A 20,536-nucleotide genomic window follows, 5' to 3' on the forward strand; every position below is an offset into this window, starting at 1 on the left:
AGCTGATTGCACCCAAGAACCTGTAGAACATCCATACAGTCAATGTGTCTAAAATTTGTTCCTGTCCTAAGTACTCCAGGGACAACCCGTGTTACAAGTGCATGAGTGGAGCAAGGGAAAAGGTCCAAAGCATGGAGATCTCAGGCTTTGGAGTCAGCATGGGGTGCTTAATGGTCCAGAAGACACCCAGAGATTGAGGCCACATTTGGGCTCTTTAAAAGTGAACTCTGTTATATGAAGCATCCAGTGAGGTGACTCTACAAATAGAAAGTGGAAGGGTGGTGATCAGGGGTTGGAGGAGGGATCAAGGAGAGCAGGTCAGGAATATGAAGCAGCTCTGAGCATGGGTTTCACAGGGTGTGCATGCACTCAGCAGCCCTCAAAATGTGTTTTCAGGAAGGGTCAAGATGGGAAATTTCCTTCCATGTGTATGTCACCACAGTTAGAAATTTGAAGTCCTAGTATCTTCAATAGGGAAAGGGTGGTTCTGTCTATAATCACACTGGACAAAAAGTTTTCTCAGGAAACCTCTGGTGTGTGTGTTTGTGTGTATGTGTTTGTGTGTTTGTGTGTGTGTGTGTGTGTATGTGTGTGTGTGAGAGAGTGTGTGAGTGAGCTAGCCATAAGTCTTGATTCTGTGCATCTGCTTCAATGTGTGAGAGCTTCCTGACTCCTCTGCAGATCTTTTCCAGGAAATGACTGCCAGCGTGAGGTGCACCCATCAGTCCCTTTCCTGGGACTGACACTGGATGGTGAGCCCTTTACAGATAATGTCCAAAAACAGCTCCAGTTTCAGGGTTTTGATAGAAGAAGCTGAGGCAGGTGAGTCCAGTGCCAACTTGGAGTCCTGAGAAGAGGGAACTGGGAACAGTGGCTGGAGGCTGGGGACTGGGTAGCCCAGGGTATGGATAAGTCTAGAGCCTGCAGCATTCCAAACAAAACTCTGTTGCCAGGAGACAGCCTTGGAAGCTGTTCCCTGGAGACTGAAGAGGACCTGGAACCTCTCCAGACAGAGCAGGCCTGGAGAGCCTCACAGTACACAGCATGTTCAGGCCATGGCCAGACATCAGAGAGAGAAGGTGATTCAGAATGAGGTTCATCAGAACCAGTGCCTGTGGGAACTGTACCTGCGAGAGCTGTGCACACAGAAGTTCTACAGAGAGTACCACGTGAATCCCCTGAATCTGGGTGAGGACTGTGGGGCCACAGAGGCAAGGACAGAGTCATGGCATGGGACCACTCAGGCTGGTCATGGGAAGGTAGGGGCCTGCCCTGGTATCTGATCTCCAGAGAGGGAGGATTCCAGGGCTGCCTGGCATCTTGAGACACATCAGATGCATTGAAAGGCATCCACATTGAGATCAGACCAAATATTTTCCACATAAAAAGAAATGTTCTGTTCTTTTGGTTATTGTTTATTTGTTTTCTCTGTGATTTTGTGTGTGTGTGTGTGTGTGTGTGTGTGTGTGTGTGTGTGTGTGTGTGTGTTTCAGTGTGTTTCAGTGTGTGTTTACCACAGATTGAATTCAGGGGCACTCAGTTACATCTCTAGCACATCTTCTTTTCTCTTTGAGATGGGACCATGCTAAATTTCTGAGGCTGACTTTGAACTTATGATCCTCCTGCCTCAGCCTCCCAAGCAGCTGGAATTTTGGCATGTTTCACCCTATGCAGCTAGAAGTGCCTTTCAATAATTTTTCTTTAAAAGTAATTGTATTTTGCAGTGTTTTTAGGTTTTGACTTTGTTTATATTTTGGTTTCATTTTCATACAATAAAAGGCATTTAGGTTTTTAACATTGTCCTAGTCCTTCCTTTGGAAAGTTCAGGGAAGTGGACTCTCGAGGCAGTGCTTTCTGGCCTGTAGGATGAAAGCACCCTCCCCTCCACTCCTCTCACCATGCACACTCATGTGAGATTCATCTGGTCCTGTAGCAACAGCACCCCGTACATGACACTGAGCCTCAAAAGAGCTCCAGATCCACCATTTGACCATCTCCCAGCTACCTTTCCTTGTCCCATCTGTAGCGACCTCAAACTGAACCACTTAAAAGCTAGGACCTCAGAATCCCTTGCCACCCTCTGTTTCTCCAGAACATCCTCGGGTCAAACAAGGCAAATAGGGCATTCCTTCCCCAAATTAGAAGCCGGGAGTCAATTCCCAGCCTCCCTCCCTCAGTCCATACACCTGGCAGTCAGAAATCCTGCCTGCTCCTTTACATTTCCCAGACCCTCTCTGTTCTTCATGAGGGAAAGACTCCATAGTACACTGGGAGGAATCTCCCCTCCTCACTTAAATCCACCCTCTTAACAGTCACTGAACCTACCCATCTCCAGCCTCACTCCCCAAGCCCCTTAACAGCCATCACTCCTGCCTGTTACTCTGGGGTGTTCTAGTCATGCTTCTTTCCCTCAAAGCAGTCACTCAAACCCAAGTCCTACCCCACTGTTGGGTCACAGTCCTGTTGGATTAAGTCCATCATTCTGTGGAACATTTCTGTGGTCTCTGTCACATCTGAAATAGCTTAAATCAGTCAGGTCTCTTTGGACTTGGTTCCTCCCTAGCTTCATCACAATCTGCCCTCCCTATTCCACCTGAGATCCTTCTACAAATAGTATCCTGCCTACTCCCCTGTAGATGCTTGACTCCTTACCATGTTCTTCTCTCCTCTACCTCTGAATGCCTCATGCCACACCCAGGTGGTGCCTGCCCACCCTCTCCTCCTCTCTGAACTTCTCTCTAACTTCGTACCTCTATAACCAGTGCCCCTTCAGCCTGGCTCTCTGCAGGGCACTTGGTGACATTGTTTTTCTTAGAACTCTCCTAGTTTTATTGTGGAGACCTGACCTCTGATTTCAGGAGAAATATTACTGTCCCTTCTGTTAAGGTTGGTTCATCTAAACAATTTGAATAATCCCTCAGGCCATGTCCAGGATTCAGGGAAAAGTGATTTCTTCCAGTTCTTTCCCATGGGGACAGGATAAATATGGCATTGGGGTAAAGTGAGAAAATACTGTAGCTTGTATATCTGTTTACTTGTACTATAAATAAAAATATTATGTTTTCCTAATAAGCAGATACTATTACATACACATGATGTAAGTAGACAATTCAAATGTTAGGAGCATATGCTCAGAAACTTTATTGCCAGACATGGTGAGGCACACCTGTATCCTGGCAGCAGGGATGCTAGGGCAGGAAGATTGCAAGTTTAAGGATGGACTCAGCACGTTAGCCAGACCTGTCTAAAAAGTAATGAGGTCTGGAAGTGTAGCTCACTGCAATAAATAAACAAATGTATGAATTACCAAAAGTAAATCCTGTTAGCTACTGTGACTGGTGATCCTGGTCCTGTACAGTGCCTGGTCAGACTCTGAGATTCTTGAGGGCTTGTGGGGCCTTGTTCCCAGCACCCAACCCAGAAATTTACAAGACCAGGCACTCAGTGCCTATGGAATAGGAGCCTGGTCTAGGATGGGTGGTGAAGAGGGCAGGGGTTTTTCGGTACCCTGAACTGTATTTACCAGTCCCCACAATCACCTGAAAGCACATGATGTGCCATGATAACTTGGAGGAACCTGTGGTTCTGGGGTTGGAGACTGAGGTGAGATGGGGCAGAGAGAGAAAGACTGATCCAGAGATCACACGGAAAATGTCTTCAGAGAAAATCTCGGGGCACTCTGCTGTGTTAGTAGAAACTGGAATGGACTGACAAGGCTTATAAGACACCGGTGTGCAACCACAATGTCAGTGCATTACCATCATCCAGCAAAAATTCCCTAATGACCTGAACATTCCATTAATTCATTCACATATTTTCAGCCATAACACATGGTTTCTGAATGCCTATGACCTGGATCCAAGACCTGTGACCTGGATCTAAGTCCTGGGACCTCCACTCATTATCTACTGAACTTTGCCTGGTTTTACGCTCTCACCCTATTTCTTAGAGTTGTTAGGAGAACTAAGTGAAATGCCATAGGTGACTAGATCTGTACCTGCCTCGTTTTTACCTCAGACAGGCAGTGGTGTGGGCCTGGGAGGTCTCAGCAAAATGGGGCACATTCAAGGTAGCAGCCTTCTAAGTACCTAAAGAAGCACGTAGGGACAGAATTGGTAGGCAATTGTGTGGAGAACAGGTGCCTCCTTCAGGCAGAGGATGTGGAACTGTTGGGGCTGGTAGGCACACTTGGTGCAGGGTCTCAGGTTGGAAGCCTGTGGAAGGACCCTTTGTACTGGAGAGGTGCAGATGAGCATCACCCGTACCATCTGAGAACTGAAGAGTTTGCCTCTGCTTCTGCCTGGCCTGGGCTCCTCCTGCCTCTTCCAGGTTGGCTCCCATTAGAGGGGCTTCCTCAACCCACAGCAGCTACCTTTGTCTTCATGACCCCCTGCCCACTCCTTCACAGTGTGAAGATCAGGTCTATTTATATTCTTGCATATTGTGCCCCTATACCTCTTCTTGACCACAAGCTCCAGTGGAGCAGGCCCCAGGTCAGGTTGCTCAGTATTCTGTCCCCAGGGTCCACAGCAGTGCCAGGCGTGGTTTGCATTTGGCACTTTTGCTGAGAGATGGCTGAGAACCAGATGCCTCCATCTCAAGCTCTGGCTCTGCACAAAGGATGCTCTGGCCCTGAGAAGCCAAGTGGCCAGGGAAAAGGATATGGACACATTGTTGTTCCCTAATTCTGGTAGCTTCTAATTGATCCTCCTGTCTCAGTTAGGTTTCTGAATCTCATTCACCATGCTGCTCAGAGACCACAAAAGAAGTATGCAGAGACACAGATGGAGATCTAGGAGATCAGCTGGAGGCAGAGCCCTTGTTACGTGAGGTCCCTCCTTCAGGCAGCAGCAGTAGAAATTACAAGGTGGTGCAAGAAGTAGCTGAGAGGAGAGTGGAAACCCAGTTGGCCTGACTTTCCTTTCCAGTTGTGAGACCTGGATGAGTTACTAAGCCATCTGTGATGGTGATCCTTGTCATAATTGGGGACACTACAGAACCTGTCTCACAGGGTTGCTACAAGGAACATAGCCTGAAACAGTGCCAAGTAAACATGACTGGGCTCCTGCGATGCTAATGGGAAAGAGTAGAAAGGAGATGTCAAGCCCAGCCTGGGACAGTCAGGTAGTGCTCCAGGCAGGGAGATGTCAGCAGAGGGAGCTCTACACTTACACAGAAATGGGTTCCCCCAAAGCAGAAGAGAAATATGGTTCAGAGCTAGAGAAGCAAGGGCCTCATGGAGAAAAGGAACTGCCAGGGAGTTCTAACTTGCAGTGAATGAAGGACCTTAAAGAGGAAACCACTCAAGACATTTAACATGAAAAATAAATAAGGGATCCCCTTATTTCAAAAGGTCACAAAGAAGTCTTTATAAATTGGAGGCTGTGGCTGGGGTAGAGGTACCAGAAGGGTGGGGAGAGCTTGGGTACCTGGACGAGCAGGGTCTGCATCTAAGGATGGAGCTGTGAGTTCAACAGATGGAAAGTCACTGTGGGAAATGTCAGGTGAGGGGTCGTGGCTAAGCTGACCTGCATGGATTCCTGTTGAAGGCAGGGCAGGGACCAGATGTACTATGGGGGTTAGGCAGAGAGGAACCCACCAGACACTCAAGGACAGTAAACACTCTCACTGGCAGCTCTGGCTATACACTCAGTTGGAGTTTTTCTGAGACTGGAAGATACAGAGATGAGCACTGAAGGCCCTAATTCAGGCCTGGTTGGAAATAAGTCAAGAACAATCTGAATGGAGTTTGGTCCAGGTCTTCTTGTTCAGTGAGAGAGAGGTGTGAAGAAAGAGAGCAGGGTGAGGACGGTCAGCCCAGGGGAGGCTGGACAACTTAGCCAAGGGTCATAGAGCTTGGACTTCATGCACCATCCACTCCTATTTGACAGTCAGGCCCATGGTGCAGTGAGCCTGTGGGAAAGTTGCTCTCTGCACCTTAAAGGTATCCCTTTCAGTTAGCACATGTGACAGGAAGAATGGTGTGGGGACCAGTCAGGCCTGCGCTGCTCAGATCCTTCCACTGCACATGGAGTGTGTCTCCTTAGTAGAGGCGGAATGAGGTTCACTCTCTATTGTATACATCCATCCTTGGTGGCTGTGGCAAAGTGTAATGAGTGTCCTCATTGGACCTTGTGTATGCAGTCCTGGGCTCCAGCTTGTATTGCTGTCACTACCTTGTCCTCTCCCTGTCCCTGTCCTTCCCTCTTCTTCTCTCTTGTGCACCAGACAGAAGTTGAAACCCTGGAGATTCTGAACAAAGCCATTCTTGTATGACAGCCCAGCCACACACACTGCAAGTGCTCTACACAACCCTCCTCTCTGGGCTCTGTGCAATAAGGAACCAGATCTGGCACAGTCTTTTGGATCCACTCAGAATCTAAATGTTTGACTTACAGAGACATTGATAATTAACTGTTTAATTCATGTTTATTAATGACACTCTCTGTCCACTCTGGCTCAGTGAAAACCAACCTAAGGCAGTTAGACTGCCCTGCTCTAGCTGAGCCCTGTGCTCTGGGGACTTTCTGATTCTCTTTCACTCTTTTTTCCTCTGTGGAGTGGGTTCAGAGTCCTCTAGTTTTTAATGAGGTGTAGGGGAAAGTAATTCAATATTTATGATCCACCAGATCTCTGTAATTACTGTATAGTTACAGCTTATCTTTGGTTTCAGGTACCAAAGTAATGTTTCAGGTACTTGACAGCATCATGGGACTACTGGACAAGAGTCTACACAATTTAGGTCTCTGATGTCAAAATAAATTGTCCAAGTGACTCATAGTGTTCATATATTCGGTAAAATGTTATGTAAATGAAATGGTTGTATGTGCATGGTCTTAACTATAAATTTAAGATTAAAGTACCTTGGAAAATAATAACTTCTAGTAATATACAAATCAGTTAATTTCTTTCCATTTTTTATTAAAACATTATATAGTAATTATTGCATTTATTCACTTCATCAGATTAGTAAATTTTGTGTAAATAATTTATAGTTTTCTGCTGAAAGAGGGAAGACAAAAGCTCCTGATTCTAAATATTATTTCCCAGTTCACAGATTTTTCACTGCTGATTTCTGGATTGCTCCTCACAGCTGAGAGCTCTGTGGATCACACTTCAGTAGAAGGTCTTTGCCTTCAAATACTGTGCACATGATAAGTATGTTATGCAACCAATTTTACAGTGTGAAAACATTCAAGAATGTTACAAATGAGGTGAATTCAATGTGGTCATCTCCTTGTGGATCTGAGTTTTCAGTGTAAGGACCAGAGCCTGGAGCAGGGGGAAGCTGGGGCCACTCTGTCTCACCCTCCACTCTACCCTGATCAACAAGATGGCTCTTCTCCAGGTAGGATGGTGCTTGAGAGAGAGAGAGAGAGAGAGAGAGAGAGAGAGAGAGAGAGAGAGAGAGAGAGAGAGAGAGATCTTTAAACAAAAGGAGATGACCTTCCCACATCATGACCTTTAAGTTAGCAAGTCAAGGTCACAGGGTGGACATCCTATTCTTGAGTGGATGATGCTGAGATACGTGCTCAGGCTGTTCATCTGAGCTTAATGAGATTTGATTCGATTTGATTGATCATGAGCCTTGATTTGATTTGTTAATGGCCACACTGTGATTCTTTAAGTCAAGCAGGCATTTTTCAGCTTCATGTCCCAACTCTCTTGAGCAACCTACAGTTATATGGAGTAGGGCAATGGCTCCCTGTATGCTGAATAATTCTCCTTGGATTGTTAAGCAGCAGATACTTCCCCTGGTTTCCCTTTGCCCTCATTTTCCTAGTCTTTGTAATTCCCATAGCCAACACCACCACCATGATTCTGCTCATCTGCATGGACCTGTGACTCCACATACCCATGTACTTCTTACTCAGCTAGCTCTCCCACAGAGACCTCCTGTACATATCCACCAATTGTGCCCAAGATGCTGCTGGACCAGGTGATGAGCCAGAGGGCAATCTGTTCTGCATAGTGCATTGCCCACCAGTTTCTCTACATGACCTTGGCAGGGGCACAATTTTTCTTCTTAGGACTAATGTCCTATGACCACTACCTAGCCATCTGCCACTCTCTGCACTACCCTGTCCTGAGGAGCTGCAGGGTCTCCCTGTTGATGATGACAACCTGACTGGGAGGGTTTGCAGGTTTTCTACTCACTCCAGTCACCATGCTGTTCCCCTTCTTTACCTCTCAGGAAATCAACCACTTTTTCTGTGAGGTCCCACACTTCTGAAGTTCTCCTATAGGGACACATCAGCAAAGCTGAACCAGACCACTATTTGTTCTCATTACCTCAGAGAGAGGCTGCAATTAGATAAGCAGTCCTGTGATGAAACCCGGAGAAAAAACTGCAGGAAAGGATGCACCCACTGGCAAGTGGAAAGAGTCCTCATCCAAGGCCCAAGGTAAACTAAATAAGCATGAATTAATTGGAAACTGCAAAATTCCTCCTGGGGAATGACCCCAATACCCAAGCATTGAAAATGTCAGACATGCACTATTTTCCTTGAAAGCCTGGGACTCAACTACTCCGAGGTAGGAACTACGATTTTCATGAAAAACAGAAAGTATTTCAAAGATTCTGGAAGTTACCTCTGGGCATCATCCTGTAACTATGAGAGACCACAGTGGGTTGCTTGTCTGATGATGGCTGAGGGCTGATCTTCTCCAGATGGAGAATGATGAACTCAAACACTTTTTAATTTTTCAATTTTTTAAAATTAGTTGTACATGACAGTAGAATGCCTTTATGCATTTTGATAGATCATACATGAATACAGTGTAATCTCTCCTTTTTCTGATAATCTTGCAGGATCGCATCAGTCATATTTTTAATTACTCTAATCAGTTATACATGACAATAGAATAAATTCACGTGTTTTGCTAAATCTTAATTAAATGAAGTATAATTTCTCATTTTTCTGTTGTACACATTGAAGGATTACATCACTCATGTAGTTATAGAGATATATGAGGTAATAATTTCACTCTGCTGTCCTTCCTACACCCATGCACTTTCCCCTCCTTTCACTCCCCTCTACCTAATCTAAAGTAACTCTATTCTTCCCTAGTACCACCATTCTGTGATACTTTAATACAATGAATAGAAGAGAATAACAACAAAAAAAAGAACAATTAGCAAACATTCCCTGATTAGGAATGACAGGAGAAAGGGCTACTCAACCCAACTAATGAACACCTACTCCTACATCAAAGGCAGAGAATTAACACAAAGCCTATAGATACCCTACCTATGAGAGGTTTCAATCTAGAACAATATAGGGTATTTTAGCAAGAGAAGGCTGTGCCTTAGAAAGTCCACAAAAAAGAATTGAAGAGAAATTAATGCAAATAGATGCCTACAAGTCAAGAAAGGAATACAAAAAATTGGAAAAAACAAGGTAATGCAACAATACCCAAATTTTATAATTCACCAGCAATTGATTCCAAATATATTGAAGTGGATAAAATAGCAGATAAATGTTCACAAGCATGATTATAAAAATGATCAATGAATTCCAAGATAACACAGAAACATAACTGAATGAATTAAAGAAGTAAACACAAGCTATGAATGAGAGATTTTATAAGGAGATAGATATATTGAAAAAAAGACTTGCAGGAACTTAGTAGTGAAGGACACAATAAATCAATTAAATTGTTTACTCAAAGTCTCTCTAATAGAGTAGACCTTACTGAAGAGAGAATGTCAGATCTGGAAGACAATGTGGCTGGTTTAGAATATTCATACAGTATTATATAAAAGGAAGATAAGTAATTATGGACCAGCATACAAGCACTCTGGGCCAACATTAAGAGAACAAATTTAAGAATCATTGGAATTGAAGAAGATTGTGAGATGGAAGCTAATGGCCTGTAAATCCTCTTCAGGGTAATAATGACAAAATATTTTTTGAAATATTGAGAATGAGATGGACATCCAAATGTGGGGGAACTTGGAACACCCAATAGACAAGATAACAAAAGAACCTCTTCACCACCCATTGTAATTGAAATGACTAATATGCACAGCAAGGATAGAATTTTCAAAGACTTGATAAAAATATTCAGCTCGCATTTAGAGGGGAGCCAATAAGAATTACTTCCGATTTCTCAGCACAAGTTCTAACATTCAGGAACACTTGGAATCATGCATTTCATGCCCTAAAATAAATTAACTGTCAGTCCAGATTACTATATCCAACAAAGCTATCCTTTAGAATCAAAGAAGAAATAAAATAAACAGAAACTAAAAGAATTCATGACTTCTAAGCTTACCCTACAGAAAATACTTGAAGAAATACTACACATAGAACTTGTAAAACAAATCCTGTGTTCACATTTGAAGATTCATAGGCAAACAAGATATAGCACCAAATTAGTCATCAGAAACAAATCAAAGTGAAATGAGTTAATGAACTTCTCTCAGTAATAACATTAAATTTAAATGGTCTCAACTGTCAAACTAAAATACATAGACCAGAAAAATGACTAAAAAAAACAAGATCTAAATATATATTGTTTACAAGAGATCACTGTATTTGAATAGACAATTCACTTTTCACAGGCTAAAAGGGGAAATAATCAAAATTTATATAACATACAATTGAAGTCCCAAAACAAGCAGGCATAGCTTGTCTCATATTAAAAAAAAAAAAAAAGCATACTTCAAGCTAAAAACTCAAAGAAGGTCAATTTATACTAGTATCCAATAAGAGGATATATTGCTACCAAATTTTTATGCCTCAAATATTGGGACAATCAATCACCTAAGATAGACACTACCTGAATTAGAGATATACAGACTCCAGTACAATAATACTGAATTATTTCATCTCATTTTTCTTATTAGTTTATAGTTCATTATTCTGATTTGTATATAAGGTGTTCCCTCAAAATTCCATTTAATACAGGAATATTAAGATGTGAAATGATTAAATTGAGAGCTGTAGCCTAATCAGTTTGTTCTACTTTGAATGAAATGTGTGGTAAATATAGGCAGGTGGAGTGTGGTTGAAGAAATGAGTCACTGGTTTCACAGTCTGGAATTTTGTTCTTCCTACACCCCTTTATCTCCCTTTGCTTTCTGATCCCAACACACCTGAGTGGATTTTGTCTGCTGGGCCCTTCCCCTATGATGAGGTGCCTCCCCTGGGGCCCAGAGCAATGGAACCAGCTATTTATGGACTGAGACCCTGAAAACACAAGCCCCAAGTAATCTTTTGCTCCTCTAAATTGTTCTTGTTGGGAATTTTGATCACGGTGGTACAAAAGCTAAATAAAAGTCATCGAGACATAAACTTAGTAGAGTGTCTTCATACTTAAAACTATTATAAATCAAATACATCTAACAGATACTATAGAGTATTCATCCAACAGCAGCTGATTTCTCTTTCTTATCAGATACTCATGGAATATTTTCAAAAATAGACCATATTATAGATCACAAAGACACTTCTCTCAAATATAAACTATTAATATAATTCTTTGTATCTTGTCTGAACATAATGGAATGAAATTAGAAATCAACACCAAAAATACCTAGAGAAGCCATATAAACACATGGACATTGAACAATGCACTTCTGAATGATGAATGGGTGAGAGGAAAAATTAAAGGGGATAATTTTTATAAAAACAGAATCAGGGAAGGGGGTATCAAAAATGGTGGAATGAGATAGACATCATTACTCTATGTACATGTATGATTACACAAATGATATGGAACTACATTGTTCACAACCAAAGAAATGAAAAGATTTACCTTATTCACGTACAAGGAATCAAAATGCAGTCTGTAAAAATAAAAAAATTAAAGAAAAATAAATAAATAGATAAATACCCCACAAAGAAAACCTTAGAATCAACAGTTAATGTTGATAAAGCATCAGAAAATCTGGGACATTGTGAAAGTGGTTTCTAGAGCAAGCATTCTACTTATGAATGACTGCATAAGAAAATAATATATATACCAAACAACCTACTGACGTACTTCAAACTCTATGAAAAGTAAGAAAACCAATTCCAAAATCAATAGAAGGAAGAAAATAAGTAAGTTAAGAACTAAAATCAATGAATTAGAGAATAAAAAAAGTACAAAAGATCATTTTAAAAAGAGTTGTTACTTGGAAAAAAACAAAGGTTGGCAAACAGCCAAACTAGCCAAGAGAAAGAAAGAAAAGACCCAAATTAATAAAATTAGAGATGTGTTATAGGTTAGATATGAGGCATTTCCCAAAAGCTCATGTATAATAAAATGTACAAAAGTTGACAAATGAAACAACTGGACTATAAGCGGTTTAACCTAATCAGTATATTAATCCTCTGATAGTAATTAACTGGGAGGTAGGGTATGGCTGGAGGAGCTGGGTCTCTTGGGATGTCCCTTTGGGTATTAAATTTTGTCCTTTTTGAGCAGAGGCCTCTGGTTCCTGATCATCATGACCTGAATAGCTTTCCTCCAGAACATACTTCAACCATAATGTTCTGCCTCATCTCAGACCCCAAAGAAAGGATTTCACCATCTATGATTGAGATCTCTAAAACTTTAAGTCTCAACATAAACTTTTCCTCCTCCAATAGCTCTTCTTAGGTCTTTTGGTCACAGGAGCAAAAGAAAGCTGACTAAAACAAGATGAAAAAGGAAATATCACCACAGGCATGGCAGAATTCAGAGGATAATTAGGGATTATTTTGAAAATTTATACTTCAATAAATTGGAAAATCTGGAAGAAATGGTTACAATCTTAGAAACATATACAAGGCCTGCCATTTTTTAAATCAAGAGGACACAGAAATCGTAAACAGGTCCCGCGCCTCCGCCTCCTCCCTCGCTCACTTCTTCCCGCCCTCCCCGCAGCGCCGGCAGGCCGGCTTCCCCTCAGTCTCTCATGAATATTGAGCGGCCCCTGTTGTATTTCCCGAGCTCCATTGCGGAAGCCGAGGCTCGCCATATTGTGCGGGCGGCGCCGGCGGCCGCGGCGGCTGATACCCGAGTCTCGCTCCGGCCGCGGCCAGCGGAGCCCCGGGCTGGGGTAGGAGCCGCAATGTCTCAGGCTGTGCAGACAAATGGAACTCAACCATTAAGCAAAACATGGGAACTCAGTTTATATGAATTACAACGAACACCTCAGGAGGCAATAACAGATGGCTTGGAAATTGTGGTTTCACCTAGAAGTCTACACAGTGAATTGATGTGCCCAATTTGTTTGGATATGTTGAAGAACACCATGACTACAAAGGAGTGTTTGCATCGTTTTTGTGCAGATTGTATTATCACAGCCCTTAGAAGTGGCAACAAAGAATGTCCTACTTGTCGGAAAAAGCTAGTTTCCAAAAGATCACTAAGGCCAGACCCAAACTTTGATGCACTCATCAGCAAAATTTATCCAAGTCGTGATGAGTATGAAGCTCATCAAGAGAGAGTATTAGCCAGGATCAACAAGCACAATAATCAGCAGGCACTCAGTCACAGCATTGAGGAAGGACTGAAGATACAGGCCATGAACAGATTACAGCGAGGCAAGAAACAGCAGATTGAAAATGGCAGTGGAGCAGAAGATAATGGTGACAGTTCACACTGCAGTAATGCATCCACACATAGCAATCAGGAAGCAGGCCCTAGTAACAAACGGACCAAAACATCTGATGATTCTGGGCTTGAACTTGATAATAACAATGCAACAGTGGCAATTGATCCAGTAATGGATGGTGCTAGTGAAATTGAATTAGTATTCAGGCCTCATCCCACACTTATGGAGAAAGATGACAGTGCACAGACAAGATATATAAAGACGTCAGGTAATGCCACTGTTGATCACTTATCCAAGTATCTGGCTGTGAGGTTAGCTTTAGAAGAACTTCGAAGCAAGGGAGAATCAAATCAGATGAACCTTGATACAGCCAGTGAGAAGCAGTATACCATTTATATAACAACAGCAAGTGGCCAGTTCACTGTATTAAATGGCTCTTTTTCTTTGGAATTGGTCAGTGAGAAGTACTGGAAAGTAAATAAACCCATGGAACTTTATTATGCGCCCACCAAGGAGCACAAATGAGCTTTTAAAAACCAATTCTGAGACTGAACTTTTTTATAGCCTGTTTCTTTAATATTAAAGATGTACCATCATTACTTTTATGGACAGATCTTGGATATGTTGTTCAATTTTTTTTTCTGAGCCAGACTCGTTTACACTTTTAGAATCATTTCCCCTTAATTTAAGATTGACTTTTTGGAAGGGACTATAGTTATAGTCATTCAGTAATTTTGCTTTCCTTTGAAGACTATATCTTAAGTTGTGTGCTCTCACAAAGTATGGTTACATTGGGAGCACTTTTGACCCAGGAATTTTTCATAGTCCTGCATTCTTAAGTCAAGATTCAGTTGGCCATCCTTTTCCCTCTCCCCTCAAAAGTTTTTTAGGCCTACAGATTGTTAATATGTATTCTGACTTTTTTTCCTTGGAGTCTTGTATATTTATAGTTTTCTATACAAACTGTAGTATCTTCATGAAGACTGAGGCTCAAACTTACTGTGCTTAAAAACAATTCTCATAGGATTATTATTTTCATGGTATTTTCTTCCATAATATCTCATTTTTAAAGAGGTTCTTTATGAACTTGGTGTCCATTGTCATGCAATGTTACCCTCCCCCCCCTTTTTTTCCTCCCTGTAAGTTTAGGTGTTCTGGTCATGGGGAAGAGAATCAAAATCTTAAGTTCTATGAGAACATGGGTCATTGACATATTTCACTGAAGAAAGAAAAATTAAATTGATAGTAATATGTAGTCCTCAATTGTTTATTTAAAAGTTTTTTGTATTAGTTCTTACTGTCACTTTAGTTCCTTTATTATGTGTTTGATGTTTCTTCTCTCTATTAAAATATCAGAAATATGGAGATATTTTGCACTTTAACCTTGATGAAAAGTACAAGATATGTTCAAAGCTTCCCTAATTCTTTTATCGGTAGCCACATAAGCTTCGAGAACAAAATGGCATGTGGAAAAAATGGGTTTGCTTCTGTTTGAAAAGTCCTTATTTAGCATTTTGAGTTGCTATACCAGTTTATAAATTTGGTGCTCTGCTAATTATACTCTGTAGAAGCAGATTAATGGAGCTCAAGCCCTGCTTTGATAAATAGCAAAAGGTAATTCTGTAGAAGAATGTCAGCCACTACAGGGTGAATTCATTCTACTCTTACTTCATTTTAAGGGACAGTGTTGACTGGGAGCCAGAAGGCTTTATGCTAAAAAGTCAGAAAAAAGATTGACTTACATGTTATTTTTCATCCCTGTCCTGATTGTAGGTATGTTTTGAAGTTTATATTATCCACAGTATTTACAAAGACATGTTTGCATTGAGAAATTAACCCCAAAGGGTTTTAAAAGGAGGGAGTAGACCTCCAATACCATTGTAACTGAAGTCTGTCTAGTCATTGTAAATATTTATCTGTCAATTTTGACAGATTGGGGCCAGCTTGATGTTTTAAATCTTGAGTATGAAAATTTAAAGGCTTATTCAATTTTTTACTGTTTTATTAAATATATTTGAAATCTGTTTTTACAGTTTTTTTGGTAATTGTGCCATGAAATTTGAAAACCACCAAAATAGAATTTTTTATAAATTCTTTTTCTGGTATAATGTTAAGTTGTATAGATTATTAATGCATGTCCAATGAATATAACCCAGGTTTTGTGGTAAATCTGCTTAGATTTTATTGGTGACGTGTTAGATTAGTGGTTGCATTAAATAACTAAATTCCCATTGTGGTTATTAATTGAAATTGTCTTTAAGCAGAAGGCTATTTGTGACTATAAGCTTTGTGCTTAGAGAATGTATGTGTTTTTAATCTGTCAGTATGGGAGGACATAAACTGTTTTCATCATTAAAAAAAAAAAAAGAAAAGAAAAGAAAACGTAAACAGGCCAATAACTAGTATTGAGATAGAAGAATTAATAAAAATCCATCCAACAAGACCAAAACCAGATTAATCATCAGCAGAGTTCTCACAGATCTTTAAAGAACAACAAACACCAATGTTCCTTCAATGTAGTCCATAAAATAGAAAGGTATGGAATATTTGTGAATTCATTCTAAGAAGTCATTATCACACTCATGCCAAAATCAGATAAGGACACATCAAGAAAGAAAGCTACAGATCAATATCCAATAACTGTGATAAAGTTAGATATAAAAATCCTTAATAAAATATTAACAAATTGTGTTCAACAAGATATTAAGAGGATAGTACATAATAATCAAGTTGGCTTTAGCCCAGGGATGCAAGGATCATTTAACATATGTTCATCATTAAATGTAATTCACCATGAACATAGAATTAAGGACAAAATCATGTAGTCATCTCATCAAAGGGACAAAAAACTATCAAAACAATTCAGGACCAATTCGTGACAAAAATACTAAAGAAACTAGGAAGAGAAGGAACTTACCTCAACATCATAAAGGCTAGTATGAAAAACCCAAACACATCAGAGTGGATGGGGAAAAATGAAAATACTTCTTTCAAAATCCAGGACCAGACTAGGATGTTTAGTCTCACCAACTCTATGCAACATAGTGCTGGAAATTCTAGCCAGAGCAATTAGGCAAGTGAAAGAAATAGAAGAATTAAAAATAGGTAAGAATAGTCAAATTATCACTTTTTGTAAATGACATGATTCTATGCCTAGAAAATTCAAAAAGCTCCACAGAAGACTACTAAAGCTAATACAAAGAACAATTAAGTTTAACATAAAAAATACTGAATGAAATAACGCAGTTAAGAAGTAGATAAATGAACTAAACAGATAGTTATAAAAAGAAGAAAGAGAAATGCCCAAAAAAGCACATGAAATAATGTTCAACATTATTAGGAATTTGGGAAATGCAAATCTCTAAAACACTGAGATTTTCTCCAGTTGGAATTGTAGCCATTAAGATTATAAATGACAGTGGGTCACAGTGATGCATACCTGCAATCGAAGTAGCTCTGGAGGCTGAGACAGGAGGCTGTAAATCTCATTTTTATTATGAAATACAACATAACATTTGTGTAGATGATGGAGACAATGTGCCACTTCAAAATGCAACTCCTTCATCAAGGAACATATCTGCCCTTGAAATTTGTCTCCTTTCATTACTTCTTATTCTTTACTACTTCCCCTTTCATTATTTCTTATTTTTTACTATTCCTGTTGTTTGTATCCTGGGGTTGAATGAGGACTTCACACACCCCATACCCTGCCAATGCATCCATTGCACCAGCCCAGAACCTCTATTATTATCAGTTATTACTTCTCACTTACTTTGCCATTGCTGCCAGTCTTGTTCTCTTGCATGGTTTCTGCTGTCATAATTTAAATATTCAAAAATTCCCTTTTTATTCCCTTGATGCTAACTTCAGAACATTCTGTTCCATCATCTGTCCTCTCTTAACCTCTGAGCACGTTCACCACAGGCCCTTTCAATGAGCAGGCTCCTCCATTGCCTTTGGACTCTGTTCCTGCCTTCAGTTTAAGAAGCTTTCCATGGGTCTTGGGACTCCTGTACCCACTGGCAGGAAGGTCTGCATGAGACCCTTTCAGCCAATTAGGAAACCACCCGCATGGTGGCTGCAAGGAGCAGTTCTTCCAGGGGTCTTTATTGCTATGCTCTGTTCCTGTGAAGGGTCTTATACCCTCTGCGGGGAAAGGGGGTTGGGGATGCACTGCTCAGCAGGGAGTGAGCGTGTGCACATTCAGTTCCCCAGCCTTCTTCATGCTGCTGTCAAGCACCTCACCTGAGGCTGAATGACTTGTAAACAAAGGGCCGCTGCCACTCACAGTGCAGAAGGTGAACGTCCAGCACCAGCCTGTGCAGCCTCAAAGCATGACAGAGGGCATCATATGGCAGGAGCAGGAGGAGCCAGAGGTACCTTGGAGAGGTCCACACCTGGTAGAACCCACCAGAAACACAGGGCAGTAGAAACCGTGTGTGATAACTGTGGTTACATGCTTAGTTGGAGTTTTGCTGAAACTGGACGAAGCAGAGATAAGCACTGAAGGTCCTAATTCAGGCGTGGTTGGAAATGAGCCTGATGAGCCTGAGTGGAGTTTGGTCCAGGACTCCTTGTCCAGTGACATGGAGGTGTAAAGGAAGTGAGCAGGGTGAGTACAGTGAACCCAGGGGAGGCCGGTCAATTTAGATAAGGACCACAGAGCTTGGGCTTTATGCACCATTCATTCCTCCCTAGTCAACAGCCACGCCAATGGTGCAGAGAGCCTGTGGGAAGGTTGCTCCCTGCATCCTAGGGTTTCTACTTTAATTAGCACATGTGACAGGAATGACGACTGTGGGGCCCAACCAGGCCTCCCCCACTCAGACCCTTCCTGGTCTTGAGGTTAGAATGCTGGGTCTGAGTCCCAAGAGCATCAGCAGGCACTCAGTGTCTGTCCATCTCACATTTGGGGACAGTTCCATCAGGTGGTGCAGGTAGCAAGGTAGGAAGTAAGCCCCAGATTAGATCCAGGTATTGTGGGAATACACAAATGGCATATCTCTATTTCATGTACAGAGAAACAACATGTATCCCATTTGTTTACAATAAGAATAAATTTTAAAAAATACAAATGACAGAAATTATTATAGAGTTAGTTAATTTCAAATAGTATGATTTTATTGCTAATAACTAAATTATTAAACTGATTATATAAATAATATATGATGTCATCAGTTTAAACTGCTGATCTCATATTTTGACTTGAAATGACATGTAGAGAAATGATTTACTCTCCTCAAATTTTTTGGCAAATTATCATAGTTTGTATCATAATTAAATATTACTTGCTCCAAAAAGACTCAGAGTCCTATCTTAATTATGTTAAAATACATTTGGGAATTCAAATTTGGAATAATTGGAGGTCATTCAAAAGTTTTGGCTTTTATATTGGGGTAAAGATATTTAAGATAAAGTGAATCATTTTAACCCTTTTTAAGCTCACAATTTTGTGATACTAAGAGAATCCTTATTGGTGTACATGCATCACCACCTGCATCTTCAGAGGTTTTCAATCAGTCCAAACTAAAACTCTCAAAAAGTCTCTCTCCCCTTCCCTCAGTCCCAGACAACCACCACATTTTTCTACTGTTCCTGATTTTAGAGGAAACGCTTTCAGTTTTCTTCATCCATTGAGATATTATTTTTTTCATATACACCCATTAGAGTGGTGAAGTAAGTTCCCTCTGTCCCTATCAGTGTTGAGGTAAGTTTTGTCAGGGTGCTTAACATGAATAGGTGCTGGATTTTTTTGAAAGTTGGTTTGTTCCATTGAGATCATCATCTGATTTGTCCTTAATTCTATGTATGTGGTGAATCATATTTAATGGCTTCCATGTGTTGAATAAATCTTGCCTTCCTGGGACAAAACCAACTTGATCATAGTGTACTATCTTTTTAATGTGTTTTTGACAATATTTTATTAAGGATTATGTATATATGTTCATCAGGGATATAGATCTGAAGTTTTATTTCCCTTATATGACATTGTCTGGTTTTGGTATTAGGGTGGTATGAATTTGGGAATGTTTCTGTTTTAGTCAACTTTTTCTTTGTTGTGACTAAAAGACCCAACAAGAACAATTGTAGAGGAGAAAAAGTTTATTTAAGGACTCATGGTTTCAGAGGTCTTAGTCAATAAAAGACTGGCTGCATTCATTGGGGCTCAAAGTGAGGCAGAACATCCGGGCAGAATAGTGTGGCAGAGAAAAAGAGCTCACATGATGATATGCAAGCAGAGAGAGAGGTCCCCATTTGCCAGATACAAATATATATATCAAAGTCAAACCCCAATTCCTACCTCCTCCAGCCACATCCTACCACTTCAATTACCACTCTGTTTGTCCCTATCAGGGAATTAATTCACTGATTATGTTAAGACTTTCACACCCAATCATTCCTCCTTTGAACCTTCTTGCATTGTCTCACAGGTTAGCTTTGGGGGGACATCTCCTATCCAAACCATAATAGTTTTTCTTCCTTTTTGCATCATGGAACAATTTTAGGGGAATTTCCTTGGTACTTTTTAAAGTTTGATTGAAGTAGTATCCTCCTGTTTCTTGCTTTCTCTTTGTTGGAAGCTTTTAATTGCTGATTCTTTGTGCTTGATATTAGTGTGTTTGAACTTTTTATATCCTTGTGCTTTAATTTGGACAGATAATATATATCTAGAAATCTGTCCACATCTCACAGATTTTCCAGTTAATTAGAGTACAAACTTCAAAATATTTTTTAATGATCCTCTGGATTTCAGAGGTATCTGTGGTGACATATTTTTTTCATGTCTAATTTTGTTGATTTGAGAGTTCTCCCTATTTCTTTTGATTAGTTTGTCTTAAAAGTTTAGCAATCTTGATTATCTTTCCAAAAAACCAACTCTTAGTTTTATTGATCCTTTGTATTATTCATTTTTTTTGTTAATTGAGATTTTTTTTATCCTGAGTATACCTTTTTTTTTGTAAACAAATGGGATACATGTTGTTTCTCTATTTGTATATGGAGTCA

General features: G+C 40.5%; 1 protein-coding gene and 1 pseudogene across 2 annotated transcripts; both read left to right on the plus strand.

The window, feature by feature from the left end:
• Positions 1-7,725: 7,725 nt before the first annotated feature.
• Positions 7,726-8,233, plus strand: LOC306652293 (olfactory receptor 2T27-like; annotated as a pseudogene). Its single transcript has one exon. The product of its transcript is annotated as an olfactory receptor 2T27-like (transcript).
• A 4,583-nt stretch (positions 8,234-12,816) lies between these two features.
• LOC306652301 (E3 ubiquitin-protein ligase RING2-like) lies at positions 12,817-15,825 on the plus strand. Its single transcript, XM_079125272.1, has one exon. It carries the CDS (start codon positions 12,890-12,892, stop codon positions 14,054-14,056), a length of 1,167 nt encoding a protein of 388 aa, XP_078981398.1. The 5' UTR covers positions 12,817-12,889; the 3' UTR covers positions 14,057-15,825.
• Positions 15,826-20,536: the final 4,711 nt, after the last annotated feature.

The sequence above is a fragment of the Sciurus vulgaris genome, assembly GCF_902686455.1.
Source record: "Sciurus vulgaris genome assembly, contig: HiC_scaffold_174_arrow_ctg1, whole genome shotgun sequence".
NCBI lineage: Eukaryota > Metazoa > Chordata > Mammalia > Rodentia > Sciuridae > Sciurus > Sciurus vulgaris.